Below are 27,060 nucleotides of genomic sequence, written 5' to 3' on the forward strand. Positions count from 1 at the left end.
TGTATTTAAATTACAATATCAATGCAATTAAAAAAAAAATTACATTATTTTAAAATATATTAACAACTTTGGTGGGGGGATGTGTTCATGGTGGAAATGAAGACCATGATGTTCTCTGTGAAAGAATTTGCTGGTAGCAAGGACTGTAGTACAAAACCTAAAACCAAAATGATTCAGATAAACTCCAACCTCCTAAGAACAGTTACTATCCAAACCAGGTTGAGCACTATCTTCCAGAAGAATTGCTGAGCACCCAGGTTGTGGCAACAGAGTTCCGTTCTCGTCCCCTTCCACCACCTTTTTGCAAACCATGAAGTGCTAAATTCCTTTGGTCAATGCTGGTGTTCTCAGTTCCTTAGAATGCTTAGTGTCAATAAAAAACCCCTTTGGCATTAAAAGAATAAGCTGCTGTCAGTGTGCCCTCAGAAGCCTACCTTTAGTAGTTCATCTTCTGTTGCATCTGGAAATTTCTCATGGAGTGAGCTCTTCAGAACTTTGGCTATGTATCTCATTCCATAACTACGCATAGAACAGATGAAAAGGAAAAACATTGGAAAGACTTAGACAAAACATGAAAAAAAAAAAAATCATTCTAGTCATCCAGGTTATTGGCTTTTCCCCATACCACTTAAAATAGAAAACAAGACAACAATAGTTTCAAGTACAACGAAAGTTTCAAGTACAGAGAGATCTTCAGGTGACTGCTAAAACTGAATAGAAGTGGAGAAACCACTCTCTCTACTGGGGAAGTAATTAGAGAGGCATGTGTCACAAGCCATGTAATTTGAAAGGATCTCCCTCACTGAGTTTCAAAAGAAGCTTCACTGTGCACGAGAGTCTTAACGCAGCACTTACGGCATCATATTGAGAGAAGAGAATATGGACACGAGAACTTTGTCAGTTACTGCTCTCAAACTCTGAATTGATGATTCCAGTTTACTGACCACTTCTGTGTGTGTTAATGCTTGTTCTGTGGTTACATCATATGGCAATTTGCTGCAAAGCAAACATATTAAATGAGGCTAAATGTAGTTGAGAATAAAATACTTATTTCTTTCTCTTTGTAAGGGACATCAGTGAACAGCAAAAAGATTCAGACAAATACAGCTGAAGTTGGCTATGTAATGAAAGTCTCAGATGCATTAACTTTCGAAAGAGGGCAGTTTATTTACGTGGGGGTGCACATGCTATCATGTACCTTCCCTTAATTACAAAAGGGGAATCCTAATTTAAGGCATGTATCTCCACATCCCAGTCCCAGCATAGTTCCTGAAGAGCCTAGGACACTGCTAACATGCTGTTATAAAACCTGTATGGAAAAAGGCTGTAAATTTTTCCATGACAGTCTACTACACCTGTAAAGATCAAGTAATTGACTTGTGAAGTTCATGACCAGGAAAGTGATCCTTTTATTGTTCAGAGCAGGTCAAAGTACCTGTTTTTCAAGTACCTCCCCCCAAAAACTCCCACTTTGCTGCAGGAAGATGGGGAAGGGATGCATGGGTACAAGTGCAATTTGTCAGAGAAGGAAAGGGCAAGCAGAAGTGAGGGATCCCTCAAGTATTTAAATGGTACAGTACATTCAGCTTCCTCACTCACCTGGCCTCACCCGTCTGCATTTCTAGCTGGTTTACCCATGATTTGTACACATCAACAGGACTAGTGTTGATTATGAGGGACTTATCCTCCATGATCTCCTTCACCACTGGGGCCAGGAGCTGGCGTAGAGTGTTCTGTCCACGAGCACTTCGATTGAAGCTGACAACCATCTTAATGACAGTGGGGTTTCCAGTAACAATATCCTGTATCTGGTCTACTTTAGAGCTGTAGCAAGAACAGAAGAGTTCTCAGATCTGATTTATGTATGCAGTTATCCATGTTTTCAAAACCCACACTTCTTAAATTATCTTATTTCTACATTGAAACTTGTTTATACAGTTTATTTCTTAGGCTTTCATATAAAACAATATTATAGAAACTACTTATGCATTATGTGTTATAATAATGTCCCTTGAACATAGCATAGTCAGTGGTAGCTAATATATATTCCTGATTCGGGCCATATTACCTGTTCAGGCATAAGGTTTTATTGTTTCAGGATGAGCCACCATTTTCCACTTACAGCACATACATTTACATAGAGAAAGAAAAGACTCTCCATCCGTAAATACACAAACACAAAAGCAATAAACCCTAGTGTCTACTATTTTTCAAGCTATTTTTTCATACAAAAATATTGACCACCATAACTTTTTTTTTTTCTTGAATTGGAAGTAGATTGAGCTAATGAATAAGTTACCCTGAAAATAATTTCTCTAGTTACAAAAATATGTATGCAATTTTACAGCAGTTTAAAGATTAACCATCAAGATCTTTTAGGTATGAAGTATTCATTGAACTATCTGTAACACAAATTAGCTAAAGTTTTCTTGTGAGTGCACATACTGTATCTCCTCTTCTAAGGCCGTTTTGAAGAGTTTGAGAAGCAGATACTCTTCTCGTTGATTGGAGGCATAGTTGTATAGAGTGAAGATGACTGTATCCATAAACTTGGTTGATTTGTTTTGTGGCATTTGGAAAATCAGCTTCGCCAGATATGTGGGATTAGTCTATGAAACAAACAAATGAATTGAATACTATTGTCACGGACAAACTACACCCACCTGGGGGACAGCTCTCTACATTTCTGTTAACACCAAAAGCATTTATGTTGAATCCTGTATATGTCACTTTTCCACCATGGTTTTACTTTTTTTCCAAATCCTAATTCATAAGAAATACTGGATGCTGCACAATTAGATATCTGTGAGCAGCAACAGTAAGGATTTTATCTGTAGTCTCCAAACAGTACCTCTGTGCATCAGGTCTATGTATCTGATGACAATGACAATTTAACAAATTACAATGGCTATCTAACAAGATGACATTATATAACTACATGTCCACTTAAGTATTGGAGGGTGTTAGTCCTGGAAAGAGCTAAAATTCTTCCAGAAAAACTTCAATGAGATGAGATAAAAAGAGCACAAGAACAGATGCATTATATGCTGTCAGCTGCATAGCAGACAATTTCCTTTCCACCACATATAATGCACGGTAATAATGACAGTAATTTACATGGACTAAAAGATACATGGAAGAAAACATTTCTATTTGGCTTCAGTATGGACTGAAGTTATTCTCAAGATAAAAAAAGAGATATTTCTTGCACAGTTTAAAGACAGCAATGATTTTCTCAATCGCAGGAAATATTGGAAGTCGATCATAGTATTTGTTGCAATCTGCATACTACTTTGGAAATCTTTTCAGAAGCACTACTACAACCACTAAAACAGAACAAACAGTGTATTCTAGTTTTTATTGAGCAATTTGCTGCCATGTTAATTTTTACACTAAGATTTACCTGCAAAAGGTAGAATAAATGCTGATAAGCCTCCAGTTTTTTTCTTCTCTCTTTACTCAAACCTTTGATACCCTGTTTGTCAACCATAACCATCTCTTCCAGCTGACTTTTGCTCTTTTTGTTAAGTTTCTTATTGTGCAGTACCACATCCTGCAGACAGATGATCAAAAGTCTATATTATATATTCACCAAAAAAAAATTAAATTGGAAAAAATAACATTTTCCCAGCCATGTTAAGTGCAATATTCCTCCAAGGGCCTTTTTGAGCAATGTTATATATTTTGCTGCTCTATTTACTAACCAGTCTTTTGGACATCTTTATCTTGTCACCAGTATGGCTTGACAATAATGACTATGTGGGAAACCTGTTCTCATGTACAGACTCATTCATCATTTAGTTTACAATGAGCAAGGTCTCAAATATGATCAGAAGTCTACTCCATTCTACCATGGAAAAGATGCTTAAAATCTGCCAAGCAATTACCATTGTCCAAAAGTAGCAAAATAAAGAATGACATTTAGTAGCAAACTGACATATGGCTCAGGGCAACAGAACAATCTCTGCCACAAGGTATTTCGACAATATTACTTAAGCCATGCAAAAAAAAAAATGCTTAATTTACCAGAAATATTTTAACTAACTGAGGATGACCAGGCACTGGCACGGGTTGTTCAGAAACATTGTGGAGTCTCCACCCTTGGAGATATTCAAAGGCTGTCTGTGCATGTTCCTGGGCAACCTGCTCTGGGTGGCCCTGCTTGAGCAGAGGGTTGGACCAAATGACCTCCAGAGGTCCCTTCCAGCCTCAACCATGCTGTGATTGTGTAATCCTGAGCTCCTTCAACACGTGGAAGTGCTTAGTGCATGCTACAAAGAGAGTCTGAACAGAGCCTGCTGACCTGAAGAGTGATTCTGTTTTTCACCAGCAGTCCAATCTTTATATCCATTAAGTTCAAGTCCTTCTCCAGCTGTTGATTGGATCGAATTTTTGTAACGACTTCTTCCCTTAACCTTGTTACTTCCAGTTCTTCTTGAAAGTCTAAGTCACTTTGGTCCAAGAGGTAGACAAATTTGCGGAGGACAGTCAAAGGTGGATTTTCAGCACCAACTATAGTTTGAAGTAAATAGACTTGTTAGTTGACATAATACTGAACACCCCTAAAACCCTCAGAAAACTGATCACTGAGCAGAAAATTTTGGAACTGTAGAGAGAACTTTATGCCTGTTAGAGCAATATATATATATATTTTTTTTTATACTGTGTAAGTACAACTATCCAAAATAGTTTCAGCCGTAAAACAGTAGGTTTACAAACACTTGACCTGGCTTTTGAAGGGGAATCTGAGACTGAGAAATCTCATGTGAATGTTTAAACAAACAAGCAAACTAACAAAAAGCTGAACACAGTAACGTGTTTCACCCTAAATATACAACATTCAGCTGTTACCACTTACCTAGTGTTCTGTAGTCCTCCCTGGCTTTGTTTGCTCTGAGAAATGCTTGTATCTTCACAATTTCATCATTCTGGATTAGGCAAAAGAATCTAGTTATGACACATTTCTGCTCAGAAACACACTGCAGAACCTGCACCCTTTATCCTGAGATTCCCCAAACTGCCCATGCAGTCATATTACCCTATTTTCATGCTTCATGTTTGGAATGGAGAAAAGGGACTTACGTGATCCTTAAAGTATTGCAGTCGTTTCTTGTAAGCTCTTCTTGCTAGCCACATTTTTACCCATGACTGAATCTGAAAATTAAATAAAATTAACTGGAAACTTAACAGACACTGCGCAAACTTTTTTTTTTTTTTTTTTTGCGTGTGTGTTAATCTTGTTTCTGACAGTCCTCTTCTGCAGGCATACTGTTTCATGCTCGGGGCTGTAGATGACTGTACTACTGGGCTCTTACAGCCCAGTGACCAGATTAATGGGCTTCTACTGAAATAGCAAGTTGAGTTCAAGGTCCTATTACCCACGTGTAGTATTATCTTTGGAAGCAATTTCTATCTTCAAGTCTCAGCTCTCAGTTCTAAACCAATCTCCTTCAGAGAGAGAAGATCAATATCCCATCTGTGATCTACAACTTGTTCATTACATAGTATTCCATTAGCATCTCAAAAAAGTGAACACTTTTCAGACAGATAGATTTGATAGCTTTTAATGAAATGATAACACACTGCCAGCTCAAATATCTTCTGATTTAGTATTATGGAAAGGGAAACATAAGGAAATCTCTATTATGAGCCACTCAAGTTCAGCAAAGCCTGATAGAAGCCAAACACAGGGCCTTCAAGAAGCAATTTAAGCTGTCAATTAAACAATTTTCCAACACCATGCAAATTTCTGGAGTACAAGTTCCTCCAGTTCGTGTACCTTGTCTCCAATTCCCATGCAGCGAAAGACCAAGACAAGGGATAAAGCATACTCGGGCCCCAAAACACAGTGGGATCTTACCTTAACAATTGCAGCAACATTGCCTTGAAGCACCTTTAATCTGTCAACATAGCTTTTCCTTTGTTTGAATCCTTTCCAGTAAGCCTATTTTATAAAAGGCACAAAATCATTATTATTAATAAGAAACTGTTATTTATTAAAATCTAGATACATACACTAAAACAATTAACAGTGTTTATCTTGTAGAGAAAAATTGACATTGCAGTAAAAAGACAGGTGTAAGTAAGCTTGCCTCTGTATTTTTTAAGGTGCTCTGATACATTTCCTGTTAATTGTGGTCAATCTCAGAACAAACACTTTGTTGTCCAATGCCATATCCTTCCCTTCTCTAAAGCCATCTTTACTCTTATCACCAGCACACTCACATCCTTTAGCATCCCAGTCACTGGCTTCATCCCACACAGGGAAGACTCTGCCAGCTCTTGCCAATTAACATCCAGAGAAACTCTCCCCTACCTAGCTGAACCCCCATTGTTTTTGGGCTGGCCACCTTCTCAAGTCTCTGCTCTTTCAGAATCACTCGGGGTTATCTTGTACCACTGATAGCAACCTTTCAATTCCCTCACTGGTCTCTCCCTTTGCTAGCTCAAAGGTAAACTCTTGGCAAAGAGCTCAACAAGAGGAACAGCACAGATACTCTCACCTCCCTTTACCGTATTTTCCCTTTCATCTCTATCCAGACAGTGACCCCAGCTTTGTCCTCTACTTGTTGTCTTTTCACAAGTCATTTCTATTTTAACATCCATAGAAAAAAGACCTGAGAAAACACCTTTACCTACATTGCTGCATATTTTTGAACCTGTTCACAGACCCTGAATTCCTCAAAGAACAGTACAGTCCTCTACTGGGCTCAGACACTGTGCCAGAAAATGAAAAGCCAATCCCCATGACAGCTGCTAGCAGTAAAAGTATTTACCATCATGAATTGTTAAATTAACTTCCTATGGATTAAAATAATCAGTTGTTCATTTTTCTCTTATTTGATTGATGGGTGTTAATGAATTGTTTTTCAAGACCGGAATATGTTGCTACTAACAGGAAGTGGCTGTTTCACCACTTAAAGCCAGGTGCATACATTTGTCAGTGTTCACACCCTCAGAGTTTCCTTAATGCTCTTTTCAGAGTTAAGTAAACTGAAGACATCCAAGAAATATTGCCAGAACCCAAAAACACCAGGGTGTCTGCCACTCCCTACCCAGCTATGACTTCATGGAAGAGGCAAACCACTTCCAAGTGGGGATAGTCTAGAAAGGAATGTAATTCTCAAGTCATGATTTGCCAAGGAATTTTGCTTCAATACTCACTAAATATCTTCTGATCTTGTACTGTACATAATTAGGTGTACCATACAAAACCTGAACACCTCAGAATACAGCCAGGGCTATGTATATCTGAGCTTCTCCCACTGAAGCAACTTAGACCGCAAGCGGTTATGATCCATTGTTTTAAAACTGGATATTTGCTATTTAAAAGCACAACTACTTCAATGAGGACAAAACATATTTGCAGATTTGGATGTCTGAACTGCTGCTAACGAAAACAAGGAGAAAGAATTATTTGAGAATTTTATCAGTGTTAGTAATCAGCCACATTACTTGTCACATTCAGAAAGTTGCCCAAGCCATGTTACTTTCTTGTTCTAGAACAATACCTGTATTTTGATGGCAGATGGTTCTTGGTTTTGAAGGTATGCTTTTCTCTCCTGATAATTTTTTCTGACTAAGAATCCCCTTGCTTGGGCTTGCAGTTCAACAATCAGATTTTCATTAGCAAGCCACAGCTGCTCTCGATTGTAATCTGCTGTAACTTGCCCAACAATGCTCTGTTAAGAGATCATGGAAAAAGGTCATTTCAAAGCAAAAAAATTCAAGCCAAAACCATCCTGGAATTTGGTCTGTGTTCTCTCCATAGTCTGTACAGTTTATGTTCATTCTAGCCAAGCCCCTCTGATTTACCCCTAGATTTTAGTCAGTATGATGAAAGAGCTACTTTTCTACCACTGAATTTTGTATGAGGGGTAACAACTCCTTTCAAACCTCAGTTATTCATCTGGGTATGCTATTTTGAGAGAGAGGTCTTTTTATAACTTGGGAGAGTTTAGTGATCCTAATACAAGTTTTTTTATGGAAGTCGGACATCTAGAAATATTAAGTGAATCAGGGAGCTCTCTATAGAGAAGTACACTCAAATACTGCTGCAATCAGAATTTCAGGACCTACACTGTGATGAGCTGTTTGTGCAGCTGAGTAAACCTGTAATCTAGATGGGCTGCATCAGAATAAAAAAAACCCAAATTGCACAGAAGCTTGTGTGATCAACTTTGTTCCAAATTATTTTTCATGCTAACATAAAACCTCTACAGTAAGGGAGTTTAAGTATCACACTCATGCTATTGACCTTGGAGTTGCAAGAGTGCTGTTAGAATAGATTTAAACATAAAACAGTGCTTTCACCTGCCCCCAAATACATAATGAAATTCCTTGTCATAGACCAGTACAAAGTCCAAAAGGTATAAATGGATATGAAAGCAATCAGACTTTTCTACATCAGCATCTGTTGGTGGCCATTAAAATGAATGCTGTAACTTCCTTTAGGAAGTCCCTGAATCATCAGACAGGAGGCTGTGCTATTATTATTTGCTTAGGTTTAAATTGCTGGTATTCTCAGAAGCAGATAATGAGCTAAAGTGATCTTCAGTCTCACCCAGCATAGCCTCTTCCTTTGATATTGCCATGTCTTGCTGTCTGTTTCCCAAATGTTTATGATGCATTTGCAATAAAAGCAAATGTTTCAACTACCTACCTGGATTTCTGCACCAGTTAACCATGAAGTTTTTGGTACAACTCCTTCGGGTGCAACACAGGCACTCTCCTCAGTTTCCACATTGTAATAGTAGTTATACCTGTTTTTCATTACAAGTTTTATCCATGGACTTTCATTAGAATCTAAAAGAAATACATACTATTAGTACACATCTGTGCCCTGTTACACTGATAAATTACAGCTCTCCCTACCCATTTCCCATGTCTACATTTGCTGCAAAGACATTTTACATGTAAGGTCACAATATGTTTCATGCCAGTTTGTAGTAAGCATGTTTTCAAAATATTCTATTTAGGTGGATCAGGATCATTCTTTTAGAATGAAACAGCTATGAGATTTGTACAGATCCACTGTCAGCTTCTCCAAACCCCAGTGTGCCAACTTTGTTCTTGCTCCTGAAAATGTTTGTGCTACATTTTCCATCATCACTCACATAAGCGGAACTGAGACTGAATTTATTAAAAAATATTGCTCTTGTCATTAAGGCCAGCAGTCAAACAGAAGACATGTAGCTTGGATGGGACATTTCCTATATCCCTATTGTCTTGTTTAGTACTTTGGTAAACAATGCTGTATCCTGACAGGCAGGAAAAGACTCATTTCCTCATGGACAAAAAGCCCCAGGGTAAAACTGATAAGGTCAGTTGTGCAAAATGCCCTCTCAATATGTTGCATTATGAAACATGCCCATCTACCCTAAGAAAGTGTATTACATTGATGAGAACCCTTTTTTTTTTTTTTTTTTAGCTAATCTTGGCTGCATTAGCTATGACCAGCTTGCAGCTCTAACGTGACAAAACATCCCATTATCTTGCTATGCTATGGGCAGATTCTAGCTCCAGCTTTTGCTGATACCTGCTACTCTGCCAATGCACAGGGACCATTAATGGGCCATGGAGACTCTGGCAGAGCCTGTCTTGACCTTTGACATTAGCCCGTAAAGCTTAAGTGTACAGACTAACCCTTGCCTGCAACTGTCAGCAGGAAAAAAAAAAAAAAAAAAAAAAATCAAACAAATAAACAAACACCAGAGCAATATGGTTTTCTAGTGGACTAGTCTATTGACAGACACAGACATGCTGCTCCAAATTCACTCAAGAGGCTAGTTTGAGACTCTAGAAAGTCTTAGCTAGACTTTGGAAATAGCTAGACTAATTTCTCAGCATGTACTGTGATCTGGATGATGTGTGCAACAGTTCAGCATCATGTAAAAGGTACTTGGACAAATATAATATTTTCTCAAAAGATTTAAAATGAGAAACTGTCTTCCTCAGTTTACAGTGATTTTAGGTAGGCCTTTTGTGTTAGTTTTGTAGTGGCCTCAGTGATACAGACACATGGAATGGTCCTATTCAGGAGTTTTTACCTTCTCTGATTTTCAGGTTCTTGGCTTCAGAGAGGTTCCTGAAGTAGATTTCTGCACACTCAGGAATGACTCGTAATCCAAACTTGGACTGCAGTATTGTCAGGATTGGCTGCGAATCACCTTTCTCCAAGCTCTTGTTAATCATTGATGTTCCAACAGCCACTAGGATGAAATAATGACATAGAAAATTAAGTGGTTTATACTCTATATACCCACAACTCTAGGCTCCAGTGCCTTTAATAATGGACTTCTAAGGCTGGCATACACAGACAGTGTAACATACAGAGCAATTCAGTGCTTCAGCCATTTGCAGCCAGCCTTCTTCATGCTTATAAGGACAAGTATTTCAGAGAACAGCAGGCTTGTTAGATAGAAAACATGCTGTCCACCCAGGCAGCCCATGCAGCCACAACACAACTGAGAGCAATCTGTGAGTATAGCTGCTCTCACATCCAGTGACACACCAGAGCAGGTATTGAGGATGGCAGGAACACCCCATGCAGCCTGCCCTAACAGACAGGCCATCATCTGTTGATCAATTTGGAGCAAAGTCTTGCAACAATAACAGCATCCTAGCCAGAATCCTGAAATGACCCTTTCTTGTCCTTAACCCTGGGAGCTTGTTTAAAGCTAATGTAGCAAATTCATGCCCTTGAGTTTGCCAGAGATGCAGCTTTTGCTTCCAGGGCATTGAGAGGTGATGCTGTGAAGAATGTTCAAACTTTGAGGTTATACAACATTACCCATACTCCAATTCAGGATTTTCTAAGAACCTTTTGCTTGTGCAGATCCCACCATCACCAAAGGCACTTAAAAATGCCTTAAACAGTAGAGGCATGTCCTGCTTTAGAAACTGCTGCTCTGTTTCTTAAATGGTATTCCTTCACATCTGAATTCAAGTTCCATGCACAGAGGAACAAGTGAATAGACATATGACTTGGACATAATCATTATGTGCTGGCTGAAGTGAACCTGGCTACCTTTGCATCCCACAGCTGTGCTTCACACTGCAGCAACAAACACTTTTTCTTGTCTTGTGTATATCCAGATCAATACAAAAAAGATGCCTCTCCATACTCAGTGCTCTGGATCGCAGAATCATTCAGGTTGGAAAAGACCCTTGGGATCATCAAGTCCAACCATCAGCCCAAACCTAGTTCTCCCCTACACCATATCCTCCAGCATCTCATCTAAATGGCCCTTAAACACATCCAGGGATGGTGACTCCACCACCTCCCTGGGCAGCCTCTTCCACCATCTGACCACTCTTTCTGTGAAAATTTTTTTCATAATGTTCAGTCTGAACCTGTAGCCATGCAGGGGGTCGTTGTGTCCTAAGTGCAGAACCTGGTACTTGGCCTGTTCAAGCTCATCCCGTTGATGTTGGCCACTGGTCTAAACTATCCAAGTCTCTCTGTAGACCCTCCCTAGCCTCATGCAGATCGACACTCCTGCTTACCTTGGTGTGATCTGCAAACTTACTGATGATACACTCCGTGTCCTTATCAAGATCATCAATAAAGTTGTTGAACAGAAATTGTCCCAACACCAATCCCTGAGGAACACCACTTGTGACCGGCTGCCAGCTGGATTTAGCTCCATTGACCACCACTTTCTGGGACCGTCCATCCAGTGCTTGACCCAGCAGACTGTTCACTCATCCAGGCCATGGGCAGCCAGTATTTCTATGAGAACTCTATGGAGAACTGTGTCAAATGGCTTTTGAAATTCCAGATAGACAATAACCACAGCTTTTCCCTCGTCCAACAGTCATTTGTCGTTTTGTCATAGAAGGAGATCAGGTTTGTCAGGCAGGACCTGCCTTTCATAAACCCATGCTGACTGGGCCTGAGCGTCTGGTTGTCCATTATATAACTTTAAATGGCACCCGAGATGACCTGCTCCATGACCTCCCTGGCACAGAGGTCAGACTGACAGGTCTATAATTTCCTGGATCCTCCCTTCTGCCTCTCTTGTAGATGGGTGTCACATTTTCTACCCTGCTTACAGGGTAGCAGTTACCCCCTCTGCTTCCAGAGCTGATCCAAAAGGTGCCTACATACAAGAGGCAGTGCATGAGACTGAGTTAGCAGGAAATCATTTCAGCAAGAGAAAGTTTGACTGAGGTTGAAGGGGTAGATTTGGCTAGTTTGTAACAGATCCAGATTCATTGGCAGCCAGCAGTAAAACAAAGTGAATACACAACACCACACCCCCACCGTCTGGATTTCTACCAGATAGCATCCTGGTATTTTTCTGTGCTTTGAAACAAGATCCCTGCCAAGCATGCACATGCACCCTGTGAGACTGGAGATGACTTTGTACCACAGCTGCAGTATCATGATGCCCAGGCATCTGGCCTTAGCAGCAGGGAAGCTGGAAAAACTGGAAAGCCACACATTACCAGCTTACTGCTGCTGGCCCAGGTGGCTCAGCCATAGTCATACACAGTCCCATGTGCCTCATCAACTCTGGTCACCAGTATTTAAATGCTTTTCTTGCTCCTTTTCATCCTACAGTTATGGGTGCTAGAAGCTGTTGTTGTAAAGACAAAAGAGCACACAACCTAGCTAAGCACTGTTTCTGTAGGTCTGCTGCTGCCTAGCTTTTTCCTCATCATCCATTATGCTTTTATTTCTGAATGAATATGTAAGAAAAATGTTTAGTAGGGAAAAAAACCCAATTCAACAGATATTATTCCTTTCCACTGAAGTGCTAGTAATTAATGCTGCAGTTGTTGCTCTAAAGAAGCGCCATGTGAACACTGTAAAATTATAAGCTAAACAGAGCTTAGCCATTCCCAGATGCAACAGAACAATGGGCTCCAGTCTGCTCCTGCAGCAGTTGGGTTGCCAGTATCAGATCAACACTCTGAAAGGCTCTTTTCTACAGCCATCTTCCCTTCAAACAGCTATGATACACAAAGATGCAGATGTCTGGTGTGATAAGCCTGAACTTTTAACATGGCAAAAGAACTGCTTCTTCCTGTATCATGGACTCTCTTATGACAGATTCGGCTTTGACAGATGATCTATTCCTGTGCAAGACTAAGGTTGGTATTGGTGTCTACTCCTGAAGGCTATACAGCTGGTATTTGGCCAATTTTGTTTTGTCCTCCACTTAGATAAGGAGTAAAATGGTTGAACTAATTCAAGAAGTGAAGAAAACTGCACAGCAAACACCACAAAGAATTAGGAAGCACACCTGCATTTACTGAACATGTCTTCCTAAATAAAGATACAAGTTACAGAGTTCTTTACTGTCTTTACAGGGAAGACAGTTTGCAAAAGTATTTTAAAATTTTAATACTGTAGTATTTAATATTTATATAAGGCATAAAAAGTAGTTTGGAAGAGATCAAGACTATTTTAGTACAGTTGTCAGTATGTTCTCTTATTTTATTGCTTATTTTATCGCCATTACTACTATTCCAAAAATACATTTTTTTCTGGTTGAAAAATAAGTCTTTGGCTGCCTTACAAAAGTTTTGGAGTGGGACTTGGGGAGTTATTTGCCTTTCAAAAATAGCGTCTGTGAGATAGATCAAAATAAAAGCTCATTTCCAAGTTGTGATCAAGCTCAATTTCAAGTTTAGACTACGTGAGCACAACATGCTAATTTCCTGAGACAGGATGTTTGTTACAGGAAGTATCAGGTTCTGTGCTATGGGGAAATTTTAAATCTCAGTTTTAAGCTGCAAAACCTTAGAGCTCTTCTGAAGAATGTGCTGTGCTGACACTGCTTCCTTTAAACCCAGAGGGCAGAGTACAAGAGATTAGTAGTTATTTCCACAAGCGACTTGTTAAAACACTTCTACTGATCATACTTGATTGTGGAAAGCTGTGCATTTACTACAAACACAGAATATATGAAAAGATCTTACTACAACAGCAAGCTCATATGGTATTGGTATATAGATAACGTGCTAATTTCTGCAGGCCATTTATGAGATATATTCTTCACGCTTTTAAACCAGTGGACACAAATGAGAATGAAATCTAAAGAGCAGTTTGAAAATATTTCCATTTGTTTATAAGATATGCATTTCATTCCCTTCTCTACACTCAGGATGTTTCCTTATGCCTCTGGGTGGCATTGATAGGAAGCCATTTTTGTCCGCAGAAGAAGAAATCAGCACTCCTGAGTACAAGAGCTCTACAAGTTTGGAACAATATGTGTTCATCTGACCCTGCCTCAGAAAACACAAGTGAGGTGCTTTACACTACAGATGCATGACCTACAAAAATACTTCAAGTGTCTTCAGTGTATCTGACTTTTTACATTAAGACTGTATTAATCAAGTAAATCCATTCTAAATTAACAGTAACACTAAATGCAATGTTTCTGTAACGGGGATAGAAGATTTTGTAATCACTAACTGTGTGTTTTCTTCCACTTACAACTTTCCAAGCATTAGTTATTGACACAGCCTGCCTATAAGTAAACAGGCTGCTGCACTGCACTAACGAAAGCTGAATGCAGCACTGTAGGAATGCACTGACTTCAGCAGTTGTTTCACAAGCTCTTAGGGTGCAAAAGAAGGTGACACTGACTCACCCTAAGCCAAGCCAAGCAGAAGATGAATCAATACCCAATGCCAAGCTAACAGCCTTGACTGCTCTGTCAAGCAAGAAGAGGTAGGGACACCACCATGCTTTCCAATGTGCCTCACACACCCAGTTTCAGCTGCTTCTACAATTACTTGCCAAGCTTTATTATGCATTATGACTATTTTTCTAAAATTGTTATGTTAAATCCAGACTTTGACAAAAGGTATTGACTGCATCCCGTACACAATGCTGTGGCAGGATAAGCCTCAGCATTTTTCCTACAGATTTCCTCCTCTTTACAGATTAGAAGAGCATGAGCTTCTCCAAAAAAACTGAGTTATCTTTTTACACTACTTTTAAAGTTAATATAAAATGAAGTTCCTAGTTTTTGTTTATTAGCACTTAATAAAGGGCATTATAATGAAATAAGAATAAGCAAAGTTGTAAGGATTTGCTCTTACAACATGCATCAAGATTTTAGTCTTATATAAGAAAAGTAAGCTCCTGAACAGCATATCCCTTTCCATTCACATAGCTTTCTGTTTCACCTGCTATGTGAAGGTACACTAGAAATCTTGGTTATGTCAATCTGTATAAGCAAATCCACTAAATTATTAGCCAAGCCTTAAGGATTACCATTTTAGATAAAAATACCACCACCCCTGAAGATCTACATCACCCTAATTTCAGTATGACAAAGAAAATGTATTTGTTTCTTTTGATGTATTTTAAAGGACTGTCACACTTCCCTGAAGTAGAAAAAATAAATAACCAATTTCAGTTTTTCAAAACTAAGAAAAACAAGAGCAACACAAACACAGGTTAATGCTTACAAATTGTCACTTCTTTTATATTGTTATTGGCATCACTGATTCCTTTTTGTATTTCATCCAGCCACAGAAGTGCTGATTCATCTTGGGATTCCTGGAAAAAGGATAGAAAAAAGCCTTGAAAAAAACCTGAATTATAACAAAATTTGTCTGAACATTCTGATAGGGCTCCAATATACAAGCTCTTCTTGTGAAGCCCTTGGACACTAAAAAGAATTTGACTGCTTAAAATCAGCAAAACCCCACGTTCATATTCTATTTACTGACTTGAATAAGTTCCTGTTCAATTAGAAAGCTCCTGAAGTTTTCACGTGTAGAAAACACCATCCTGCTAAAGATCAACAAACATTTTAAGTGAAGCTAGAAACATTTTTATTTCCAAGCAAAGTAATCTGAATGTCAAATAAAACCGCACATTATCAGACAGGAACGTGACATATCATAAAGAGCATAAAGCAGAAAACTGCAGGAAGTTGGCTTTCTTTCAGAAACCCTTGTTTGGAAATAATCAGCATATGCACCTTGGTACAAATTACATTATAAAATAACAGTGAGAACTGACAAAGACACCTCAAGTTTAGAAATTATAACTTAGTTCAGGTGGTGAATATTTCAGGAATTAAGCAGCAGGTCTCACTCTTTGTACAGGCTGAATGCATGACATCAAACCCAAATTCAAATAGGTCAAGAAAGCGGGCTTACCATTCCCACTAACCAACCCTGCTCTGGCTGCCCAGGATCACAGGTAAACCAAGACTTCAGGTGACAAAATAGGGTTTTGGAGCTAACGTGACATTTAAAATCTGATCCAGTAGGTGGGTGAAGAAATTAATCTTAAAGAGGAAATAGGAGTGCCAGGTCTACAGTAGACTAATGATGAGAGAGACTGGAATGTACTTATTTGATAAAGATCTAGAAGTATATACACACACAAATATTTCAGGAAAAAAACCAACCCATAAACTCTCTCAGGCTGAAGCAGTGTGGACAAAGAACCAGCTTCACAACGAAGAGTCCTGGTTTTGTGCCCAGCTCCAGGCCAAAAATCCAATAAATCTGTTATCCACATAAATTACAAAGAGAAAACTAGTAAAAGACACTAAAGACAGACTCTTCAGTTTGCATCATCTATGCAAACAAGGTAGCAGAATATCTAAATAAAATTAAGTAGCATCAGGCAATTGTATGACAGTGGACACACAGCACAAGTTTTTCTAACAAGAAAGTCAGGGTTAACGTTTGAAAAAGTGTATATTAAATTCCCAAGCTACAGCTGACAGTTTTGAGAAAAGGAATGAGAAACTGAAAATAATTCCTTATCTGGTATCCAGCTTTTACACACTAAATACAAGAACAGACACAAATACTGCTCTGGAGCCAAGAACAGCTTAGGCCAAGCCTTGCCACTTGCTTGGATGCCAGATCAAGACTGGTTAATATTGTCTGCTGAAGTAAGCCATTGTTTGTTTTTTGTTTGTTTTGTTTTTTTGGGTTTGTTTTGGGTTTTTTTTTTTTTGAATGCCAAATAAAAAGGCTAGGCAGAGGAAAAAGAATGAATCAACAAAACAGCAGATGAAAACAGGGGAAAGGTTTTAGGGATTGCAGGCTGTGGAGGGGTGGGAACTGTCTGAGCAAAGCCAACAGCTGGATTGAAGGAGCACAGACAGCTAACAGTGGGAAGGGAGGTAAGAGGCAAAGCACAGCACAGTTTTCTTAAGGCATGTTTGTATATGTGGCTTGCTTTCACCTTTGTATTTGCTAAACCAAAATCACCACACTCTTCTCCAAGCCTGGCTTCTTCCTTGAGAAGGGTACAGAGTTCAGCAACATTGTATCTGGATCTGTGGAGGAGACCCTTCAGGATTTATAAAAACAGACTTTGATTTTTCCAGAAATAACCTTTTTGCCCCAAATATCTGTATGTACAAATTCCAGTAGAACCAAACACATCAGCTTCTGGCTCGTGGTGAATTAGGAGTTAAACTGCTGCTGTAGAGCAATTTTATCTCTGTGTTGGGCAGAGGCTGAAACTGAGTCATGTGTGCATACTTGGATACGTCACACCCTCTTGCTGTAGTAGACAAAGAACAAACAAGTTCCTTGCCATAAACCTCATGCCTACAGGATGCTTCTGGAGGACAGATCAATCATTCTTTAGTCCTTTATGAAGGGGGAAAAAAACCCCCACAAAAAACCTCTTGAAATGAATTAGAACAGCATCGTTGTTTGGCTAGCTGGATTTCGCTTACTACAATGAAGATACTGGTTTTCACTGGACTGATCTCTCTTACCTTCAGTATTTTCACAACAGGTGAGTCCTCCTTCCTGTATCTAGTTTATATTTTAGTCAATCACATGGGCTTTTTTACAATGTTGGCACTTCTCCAGTTTAATTACGTTGCACATGCATTATTACAGAAAACTATATTCTAGGAAGTCTCACCTAAGGAGGATTTTTATTCTTCCATTTCAGTGACACCTTACCTCACTCCATTACTTTCTATACGGAATTTTATTTAAGGGATCTTTCTGTGCTTACTGAAGATTCACCCTTTCTCTAGTATTTCTGTAGTGATATGGTAATCCTAAACCTGTAGAGTCTTGTTCTTTCTGCTTTAAAATATTCAACAGAATTATGACTTCACAGATTGTGCTATTAGAAGGAAATGCTTAGATAACCATTGTGACAAAAATAACCAAAGGAAATGATCAATAAGCTCATTTTTTTCCTCACTATAATTCAAGATATTTTCAAACCAAGCTCATTTTAAAATGCTATTTTATATATATACACAATATATATGCACATGCATGTAAATAGTTGTCTAAAATTAATTCTCTGTATTAACCATCCAGAAAATTACTACAAGGGACGCAATCTACTAATTATAATTTCAAATATTCTGCCATAAATGTACCAGTGAGCACTGATAGAACTGCTTTCCGTATCTCATTCCAATATGGAAGGGTAAAAGAAAAACCCAGAGGTTTCCATCCAAATTTCATTTTGCTTCTGACTTCCAGTTTCAAGATGCATGCTCTAAGCTTTACACTGTCTTTTTGCATTAAACACAGCTAATAAAAATTTTAAATTACAGAATTAGCTACACAGCTGTTTATTCTGAAAAATGTATTTTGTATCACATGGTTTTAGAAAGTATTTTGAACACATTTATGCTTTGCCTGGAAATGTCAATATCTCTAAAAAGTTCTCTGCTAAAGACTGAGGAACAAGCATTAATAAAAGTGGCATCATTGGCTTTGTCCACATGCTGATAGTATTTACTCACTGAAAATATGCCTGCTGCATGAAGTTTTATTCACTTAACAATAAGTTGATCTATTACACATCCAAGAATTTGTTTTCAGTTCTCAAGACTAACTGCCTTTTCTCACATATGAGAAGCTGAAAAGATCTGGTTTGCTTTAGTCAGAAGCTGAAGAACAACATTAATTTCATAAGCAAGAAAAAAGAGTTATTTCAATTTTATAATTTGTAATTTTCAGCCTGTATTAGGCAAGACAGTGCTTTTCACACCTTTTGCAAAGTGACAAGGATAATACTACGGTTGCTTTGGAAGTTCTGATCAGAACTAGGCCAAGACTGCTATTCATATGCTGAATTACCAACATTGCTACTACTGAGAAAAACCCTATACAGGTCAAACATTCCAGAAGTGTCTGATATTTTTTGCCAAAGATGACTGAAAACATGAAAAATGCAGAAAGGTCATCTTAATATTAAATTCATGCTAATTTTTAAGGTTGGATGTGAGATAACAAATAAAGATTGTCCTTGAGTATGTTTGATATGAACACCCAGAGCAAAGGAGAATGCCGCCAAATCTTTTAAACATTTGTTGCTTTTCACATGGAGATGTTTACTATTCTCCATACCGGAAGGTGAATTATATTGCTAATTCAGTAGTTTGCCCTTTCTAACAATTTTAACTTTTTTTTTTTAAGCTTCAGAATTTTCATTGAATAGATCTGCAATTAAAACAGTGTCTCTTATCAAGACTTTTCGTGGAATTTCAGCAAGAGACTACGATTATATCCCACCTTATGCTATAGAAGGAGAGACAACGACTATCCATATTAGAGAACACAAATGCTCTTCAAAAAAGTCAAATGACTCTACTTTAACAGAGGTGAACAACACGACACTGGAGTACCTGACCAGTTCTCTGAGCACCAAGCTAATACCTACCATCTATCTCAGTGCTGTTTTGTTAGGTGTACCATCTAACGCCATCATTTTGTGGATGTTGCTCTTCAGGATCCGGTCTGTGTGCACTGCTATCCTCTACACAAACTTGGCAGTTTCAGATCTGCTCTTCTGCATCATGTTGCCCTTCAAAATAGCGTACCACATCAACGGGAACAACTGGATTTTTGGGGAAATGATGTGTCGAACTACCACTGCGGTGTTTTATGGCAACATGTACTGCTCCATTCTGCTGCTCATGTGCATCAGTGTCAGCCGCTACATGGCCATTGTTCACCCCTTCACCTACAAGAGCCTGCCAAAACGTGCCTATGCCATCGCAGTCTGTGCTACTGTGTGGACCATTGTGTTCTTGTACATGCTCCCACTTTGTATAATGCAACAAAGCTATTACGTGAAACAACTAGATATTTATACCTGTCATGATGTGCACAATGCCTGTGAAACAATATCTTCCTTCCAGTTCTACTACTATGTTTCTTTAGCTATCTTTGGGTTTTTAATACCTCTTGCAACTATCGTTTTCTGCTATGTTTCAATTATACACACACTCAAGACTCATGAGTGGTTCTGGTATGTTAAAGTCAGCCTTTTGATCCTTACCATCTTTGCTATTTGCTTTGTGCCAAGCAATATTATCCTTATTATCCATCACATCAACTATTACTATTATAACACAGACAGGCTATATTCTTTTTATCTAATTGCTTTATGCCTTAGCAGTTTGAACAGTTGTCTTGATCCTTTCCTTTATTTTTTGATGTCAAAAATTAGAAGTCAATCCAATATCTATCTAACAATGGTTAAAATATCCAGGGAAAATTGAATTTAGTTCTATATTTACGTTATTTTAATGATGGATTTGTGTAGTATTAACCCAGGAAGCAACAAACCTCAGGAGCAACAATTAAACTTAGATTTTGAAGTGCTAAAAACACAGTCTCAGTAAAACTTACTTCCTTCCACACACCACACAAAGAATATCTTCAGAAATACACCTCTCCAGCTCTTTAATTTTATCATGCACACTGCAACATCTGCTGTGCCTAGACCCAGGGAAGTGGCTCCACACCTCCACTTCCTTCTGAGCAGATCACTTTCATGGCTACAGAGAAGAAACCACAGCCTCTGAACACCAGAAGAATCAATATCCAAACAGAACTTTTAAGCCCATTCATTATTTCCGAACACTTCAGATTAGCTCTTAGCTCACAATCACTGCAGGAACAGTGATGTGAAAACAAGTTTTTGGCCCAGTGGAAATGGGAACAAATAAAAGCACTTTCTACATACCCAGGAGCTGTCAAGCTCCCTGTCACATAGCCAAGAGCAAATACTGTCCTGGATGTTGGAAATAAAGAGCCAGAGTCCCCACAGGTTCAAGGAGCAATAAATCTACAGCTGTAGACACAGAGTCTGACGTTTCCACGGCAGCATCTCCTATGAGGCTGCTTAACCAGCTTTGCACTGGGGACTTGTTCTTCCACTTTGTCAGTGCCTGGACTCCTCTAGCCCACAAGGGCTGCTGGGAACTAACTCTTATCAGTGTGAATCCAGGCATGTGTTATTCTTGCTTGTTAAATAAAACAGAGAAGCTGTTTTGTAGTATTCTGTTTCCACATCCTCACAGGAAATACCTATGCTGTTACAAATACAGAAGCTAGTTATGACTGGTTGTCCATGTTAATAAAGCAAAGGGTCAGCTTTTACATTTACAGAAACTCAAAAGCTACATATATACTGAGTGTAAGTTCCTACAAAATGAGCTCAGTGTTTGGTGGTTTTGTTTGTAACTGCAGCATGCAAGACAGTGACGAGAAACAATGTTGTACATCAGTTTGATAATAGTATTGTAAAAAACTTTACTTAGATAAAATCATTTGCACTGGAAAATGTCTTCATGGAATTTTCAGCCTGGTAAGTGTACCCTCCCTTCAATTTTCTCTGGTTCCTAATTTAAGTTAGTTTTAATCATGCCATTCCCTCAACATGCACAAGAACAGATTTAAAGATAACTTTAAAATAATCCAGACTTATAAAACTGTTGTAAATATAAAAAACATGAACCTAACTGTAAAACCTGTGTGCCTATCATTCAAAAAATTAAATGACACAGGAACCATTTCAGAGTTTGGCACATCTGTTTAACTTTTTAGTTATCCATAATACACTCCCTAAACACAGGAGTTCTCTTCACTAGAACCTGAATACACTTTGTTTGAACTGGCCTTGAGAACTGTTAAAAGCTGTGGTTTAAGATAACAGGAATAAATAAATTCCAGGTTTGCATTTTCAATTTTCAGCAAGGAACAAGTAGGTGTGATCTGAGATTAAGACCTGTAATGGGTACTGGGAGATTTGGGTACAGATTCTACTTCCCCAAATCCACCACAGCTATAGGAACGTAACAGCAGTTTAGTTAGAGTAAGCAAGTAGGTTTGACACATATGTTTTTCCAGATGCTTGGGAACACAGGAAGTACACAAGAAGACCTATCTGATCCTTCTAAACCAAATACTTCCTTTTGCTGCAGCTCACTCTCAAATCATACTAAACACAATTAAAGGCAGATCTGCCTTATAAACAGGGCTCAGAGAAAGTGGGGAATAGATGGGCTTTAGACACCATACTAGCTTTTCAATTCTGTTTGAACTTTTCTCAAAAAAAAAAGTCTAATCTAAATCATATATTTATCTAGAAAATAGTGATGTCTGTGTGACTGACCTGCAGAGAAAGTAAATCAGATTAATGCATCTGAATACTTCTTTTGGGAGCTCATATAGTACAGTGTCTTGCTCTCTTCCTAAACAGGAGCAATGTTCCTGTGTACAGAGACATTTTAAGTAGTTGTCAAAGGACTACAAAACCAAAATACCTCAGGAACGAAATGCCAGTGGAAGTCTCTAGGAACATCACAAATTTTTTACCAAGACGACTTCAAAGGCTTTGCACAATTTTTGTTCCAAAACTTGGAGACACCCATTTGTTTCCTTATCAACACATTCACACAGGGATATGGGAGGCACCTTGTTTGTGCCTGGGGAGCACACAGCTGGCAGAAGCAAGCCAAGGCAAGGCTGCTGTGTGCAGGCACATGGATTTGTGTGGGCTGTAGGTCTCCGCCTTGGGGACATCCCAGCTCACTATGCATGCAGAAATGGTCTGGCATGTCCTTAGCCAGACACTGCACAACCACCACCTGCAGGGACACTCTCTGGGTACGAATACCAACCCTGGCCCTTCCAGAACAGGTAATTTAGTAGTCAACATGCACTAAACCTTCCCAGCACACATGGAAAGGGAGGTGCTTTTTTAGGATCCAGGTCTCAGTGAAACCAGCCCTTACCTGGAAACCCAAGCAAGAAACTGAGATGTGCAAATGCCTTTTGAAAGCTCTGACAGCAGGCTGTGGAAACACACTGTTTCATAGCAGGTACCACAAGTAAGGTGGCAAGATAGCTGGAAGATATTTCTACAAGCTGAAGTTCAGAAACTTTTTCAGCTGACCATATTACTTTGTGAATGCATTATTGAATTTTAACTGTCTTTTCCAGCACTGGACATTTCAAGTGCTGTGCTAATAGCTTTAGCTAATCTTGTGTTCAGTCACATCTTGCAAGCTGCTAGGCTGATCTTTGTTTATGCTTTCCTGAGCTGTGATACTAACCAGGGCACTGCTTTTGTGGAAGCAGATAGCAATATCCTGCTGAGATAGGTTTAAACTGAAGGCACATACAAGGCAACCCGCTCATTGTTACATGATAAAACACAACAGAAATATGTACGAAACTCCACTATTATAACACACCAGATTTAAGGAACTGAGACTCCTAAAAGTACTTCAGATGTTTGTCAAGGAACACCATGACTCCTTCAGAGTGACTGTGACTCCTTTCTAGCAAATGCTTTAAGTCGTGTCCATATTGTGACTACCTGCCTGACACTCTAGTAACTAGATCCTTGCACAAATTCATAACTACATCAGGGTGACTACTGCCTATGTTTTATAATAGCTGCAGCGACCTAGCAGAATTAAAAATAAGCAAGGCTGTGTCAAGTTGGTAGTGACACACATGCGGGATATGTCTTAGTATGACTACATTGAGAATTGATCCCCTTTTTGCCAGCCAGAATAAGTTGTTGTGGAAAAATCACTTAGTGCTAGTTTGTTGTCATCGGCTTATTTACAACCCCACTGGCACAGCTAATCCAACATGGGGAGAACAGGACAGGGACACATATAAGTGAAAAGAATTGGCATTTAATTTCTGACAAACAGCAACAGTTAAAGCTCTAACCTTGCATTTCTGTGCTTTGGCATGGTGCAGAACATCCTGATAGTGCCTTGCATTTACTGGTTTCACATCTTGCAGCTTGGCTGTTGGCAACAGTAGAGTTTCTAGAGTTTTCTCAGGGTTTCCTTGGTCAATTGCTTCATTAATGTTGCCAATTGCAATGATTCCTATGGATTGGAAAAGTTATTAAAGACATAGTTATCAAAGAAAGATACAACATCTGATATCAGGTACAAACAAAGCAGTAACATAAAGAACAGAAAAATCAAGTAAGAAAAAGCAGAGGCAGCAACAGCAGCTGATCGATTTTTGCTCAAATATTCATGTGACGTTATTAAGCTGTACAGTTTTCCTTTCTGTCACAGTTATTGATTCATCTGAATCTACCTCTTCATAAAAGTTAAATTTATCCTTGCTGAAAAAAGGAAAACAGTCTTCCCTACTTTCAGGGCAGGAGTATCTACATAAAGCTTAAGGAAAGGTTGAGCATCACATCTAAATATGTTCACCTACATGTTCACTCACAGTGCTGAAAGTCTTATTTCAAGTGATTTCAGAGGAGATTGGAACTCTGATTTAAACAAATATATATCTACTGGCCTCCTAGCTACAGCATTAAATAAATTTTCTTTAAATTTCACTTAAATAACCAATCTGATAATGTTGAATTTATGAGAAATCACTTGATTGTTCAGTCCAGTGGCACTCAGAACTTCAGTCAACGTGTAACACAGCCCAGTGTATTTAATAAAACCTCTAACTCATTTTTTTCAGACTGGTCTCAACATTTTAAAATCAATTTCCTCCTGCTGAAACGCACTGCTTGGGGTGCTTTCTCCAAGAAATCACTCCAGAAGAACACCCCCCTCTCTGCTGACAGCAGGTTATCACTCACTAAGTCTCTCCCTAAACCACCACAGGCCGGCTGGTGGATGACACAGATCCATGCCCTCCTGAGGCTTTGCATATGAGTAATTTTTCTGGGTTGCTACCAAAGAGGGACCATGCAGACATGAGGGCTTGCTTATGGAAATAAAGACCACCCTTCCTCCTCCTCTCTCTGCCCCAAATAACCAACCCAGGGTAGAGGCTAGTGTCACTGAAACAAATTGCAGCTATTTTAGTACTTAAGACTGACTCTCCTAATGCAAACCCACTTTAAGTCATGCTTCAAATCCTAGTTACTGCAGAGATTCAGACAAAAAAATCATTATGTCAGTCAAATGAACTGTTCAGCATCCCACCCTGCCAGAGGGCACACAAGCAATCTGCAAGGGTCCGTGGCAACCGCTTGACAAGATTTAGGAAGAAACAATTCAGTCAGTTTTAATACTTCTGTAACATAAAGCTTCTCTTACCAGTATGAAACTGTAGCACGCTGGACACTGATGGCAGTGTGGGAAGGGCACATGCACCATGTGCCAGTGCCACCCTGGAAACAGCCTACACCTTACAAAGACTCTCAAACTATACTCCAAACTGCTTCTCAGATGTCAAGCAGTCTGAAAATTGCCCTATCCTTTCCTTGCTTCCAACAGATTGGGCATAATTTGATAGCCTCTAATTTTAGTGAAAAAAAACACCCATACTTTTATATCAAGTGGAAAAACTTGTTCCTTCAGCATTTTTGAAGCCCAAATGACCAGTCATAACATTTAATATAATTAAAGGCCAATAGTTACATTCATCTTGAAAAATAAACTCTAAATCTATTTATATTAGAAAAACCAGGCATATAAACTACTTTCACATAGGAAATCAAGTTACCTAAAAGGAGAGCAGGACAGATAATTTCACTGCATAACTTAACTCTCTTGTGAAAAACAATGGCTTGGAAATAATTTAACATTTAAAAAAACCTTTTTTCCACAGGACATTACCTGTGGTTTCTTCCCCACCCCCCAATATGCTCTTCACATACAATTTCTGCAAAATCCCCAAAGCAAGACCATCCAGTCCATATACTGATAGATACTGCCAGGTGGGCAGAATTATGGCATTTGTAACACTGCAGAAGACAGGCATCATACAATATCTTTCATCCTGCCAAAACATAACCAGGAATACTTTAAGAATATTTAACAACCAATGGGCATTCAAAATTATTTAATGCTCTTCTCTCTTAAAGAGTGTCCAAGGCCATTCAGCACAGAAATTTATATACCAAAGACCATACTATCATCTGTGCAGGCAATGTAGAGGAAGGCTTACTTACTTTCATTTTCTTCTTGAATTTGTATATTAACCATGTCAATGCAGTTCTGGATATCATTCCAGCTTAAATAATCTTGGCCTTGAGATGAAGCCTCTGACTTAATAGACAATAGTGTATCAGCATAACTATAAGAAGATATAAAATACATAAGTGTATTTCATATACAAGATAAACTGCCTTAAAGAATTATCAGATGTGTCATTCATTATTTAGTGCCTAGTATTTTTTTTTTTTTCCAATGAATGAGTTTCAAACTCATCTCTTCCCAGAAATTATACAGACATGCAAGCTGCCTTGCTGGTTCTACAAATACATTTCAGGATCTGAAAAAATAGCCCCGTACAGTAATTCAGAGCACTTTTCTTGGCAACCTAAGATGATCATACATACACTGGACATACACTTTGCTCTATGATGCTACAGATAAATTTGGGAGAAACTATGGTTGGCTTCTTGATGCACTAGGTCAAAGACCAGAATTTCTGCCCTAGCACCGGATAGCAGCACCTTCTGCTACTTCCATGCTCCCTCCATGTGGAGGAAGATGGGTCATGGGCAGAGGAAGGGAATAAAAAATGATGCTTCTCTCTCCACAACTCAAGGTCCTCCAAGCACAGTTTCTGTAGTCTGTGTCTGCTCTTAGAGGGCTCACAGATCAAGATGAGTTGGAAACCTTCACGGTAGTATAAATTCATGTATGTGTAAGCTAAATAATTTTCATATTTCTGAATCAAGCATACAACTTCTACAATATGTCAGATCAAATACCTGTCTTCTATTTCCAGCAAAGCCTGAAAAGTAAATGTTTGCCAGAAAAAATACAAGAGACAATAATAATTTCTGACTCTGAATTGCTCTTCCGACATTGAGCAGCCTGTGTTCAAGGACTTCAC

The 27,060-nt window shown here is 38.8% G+C and overlaps 2 protein-coding genes across 6 annotated transcripts in view; one reads left to right on the plus strand and one right to left on the minus strand.

Annotated features, from left to right (window-relative positions):
* The window catches only part of IQGAP2 (IQ motif containing GTPase activating protein 2), a 132,515-nt gene that overhangs the window by 16,653 nt on the left and 88,802 nt on the right, over window positions 1-27,060 (minus strand). For 3 of the 4 annotated variants that reach the window (XM_074931421.1, XM_074931420.1, XM_074931422.1), the window contains 15 exons: window positions 26,168-26,292; window positions 23,956-24,119; window positions 15,433-15,523; window positions 10,050-10,211; window positions 8,663-8,805; window positions 7,512-7,682; window positions 5,861-5,944; window positions 5,083-5,154; window positions 4,859-4,928; window positions 4,304-4,512; window positions 3,404-3,553; window positions 2,446-2,609; window positions 1,600-1,824; window positions 856-996; window positions 435-519 (listed from right to left, as the gene is read on the minus strand). In XM_074931421.1, the coding sequence (XP_074787522.1) occupies window positions 435-519; window positions 856-996; window positions 1,600-1,824; window positions 2,446-2,609; window positions 3,404-3,553; window positions 4,304-4,512; window positions 4,859-4,928; window positions 5,083-5,154; window positions 5,861-5,944; window positions 7,512-7,682; window positions 8,663-8,805; window positions 10,050-10,211; window positions 15,433-15,523; window positions 23,956-24,119; window positions 26,168-26,292 (2,056 nt within the window). The remainder of the gene's footprint in view (window positions 1-434; window positions 520-855; window positions 997-1,599; window positions 1,825-2,445; window positions 2,610-3,403; window positions 3,554-4,303; window positions 4,513-4,858; window positions 4,929-5,082; window positions 5,155-5,860; window positions 5,945-7,511; window positions 7,683-8,662; window positions 8,806-10,049; window positions 10,212-15,432; window positions 15,524-23,955; window positions 24,120-26,167; window positions 26,293-27,060) is intronic. The other variant, XM_074931423.1, reaches the window with a different exon arrangement.
* Window positions 17,521-21,554, plus strand: F2RL2 (coagulation factor II thrombin receptor like 2). 2 transcript variants are annotated; one of them, XM_074931424.1, is made up of 2 exons: window positions 17,521-17,740; window positions 19,396-21,554. In XM_074931424.1, exons 1-2 carry the CDS (start codon window positions 17,683-17,685, stop codon window positions 20,481-20,483), a joined length of 1,146 nt encoding a protein of 381 aa, XP_074787525.1. In that variant the 5' UTR covers window positions 17,521-17,682; the 3' UTR covers window positions 20,484-21,554. The 2 variants fall into 2 exon arrangements, with proteins under 2 accessions (XP_074787525.1, XP_074787527.1); XM_074931426.1 differs by having other exon boundaries at window positions 19,402-21,554.

Source organism: Athene noctua, chromosome Z, assembly GCF_965140245.1.
Source record: "Athene noctua chromosome Z, bAthNoc1.hap1.1, whole genome shotgun sequence".
Classification (NCBI taxonomy): Eukaryota; Metazoa; Chordata; class Aves; order Strigiformes; family Strigidae; genus Athene; species Athene noctua.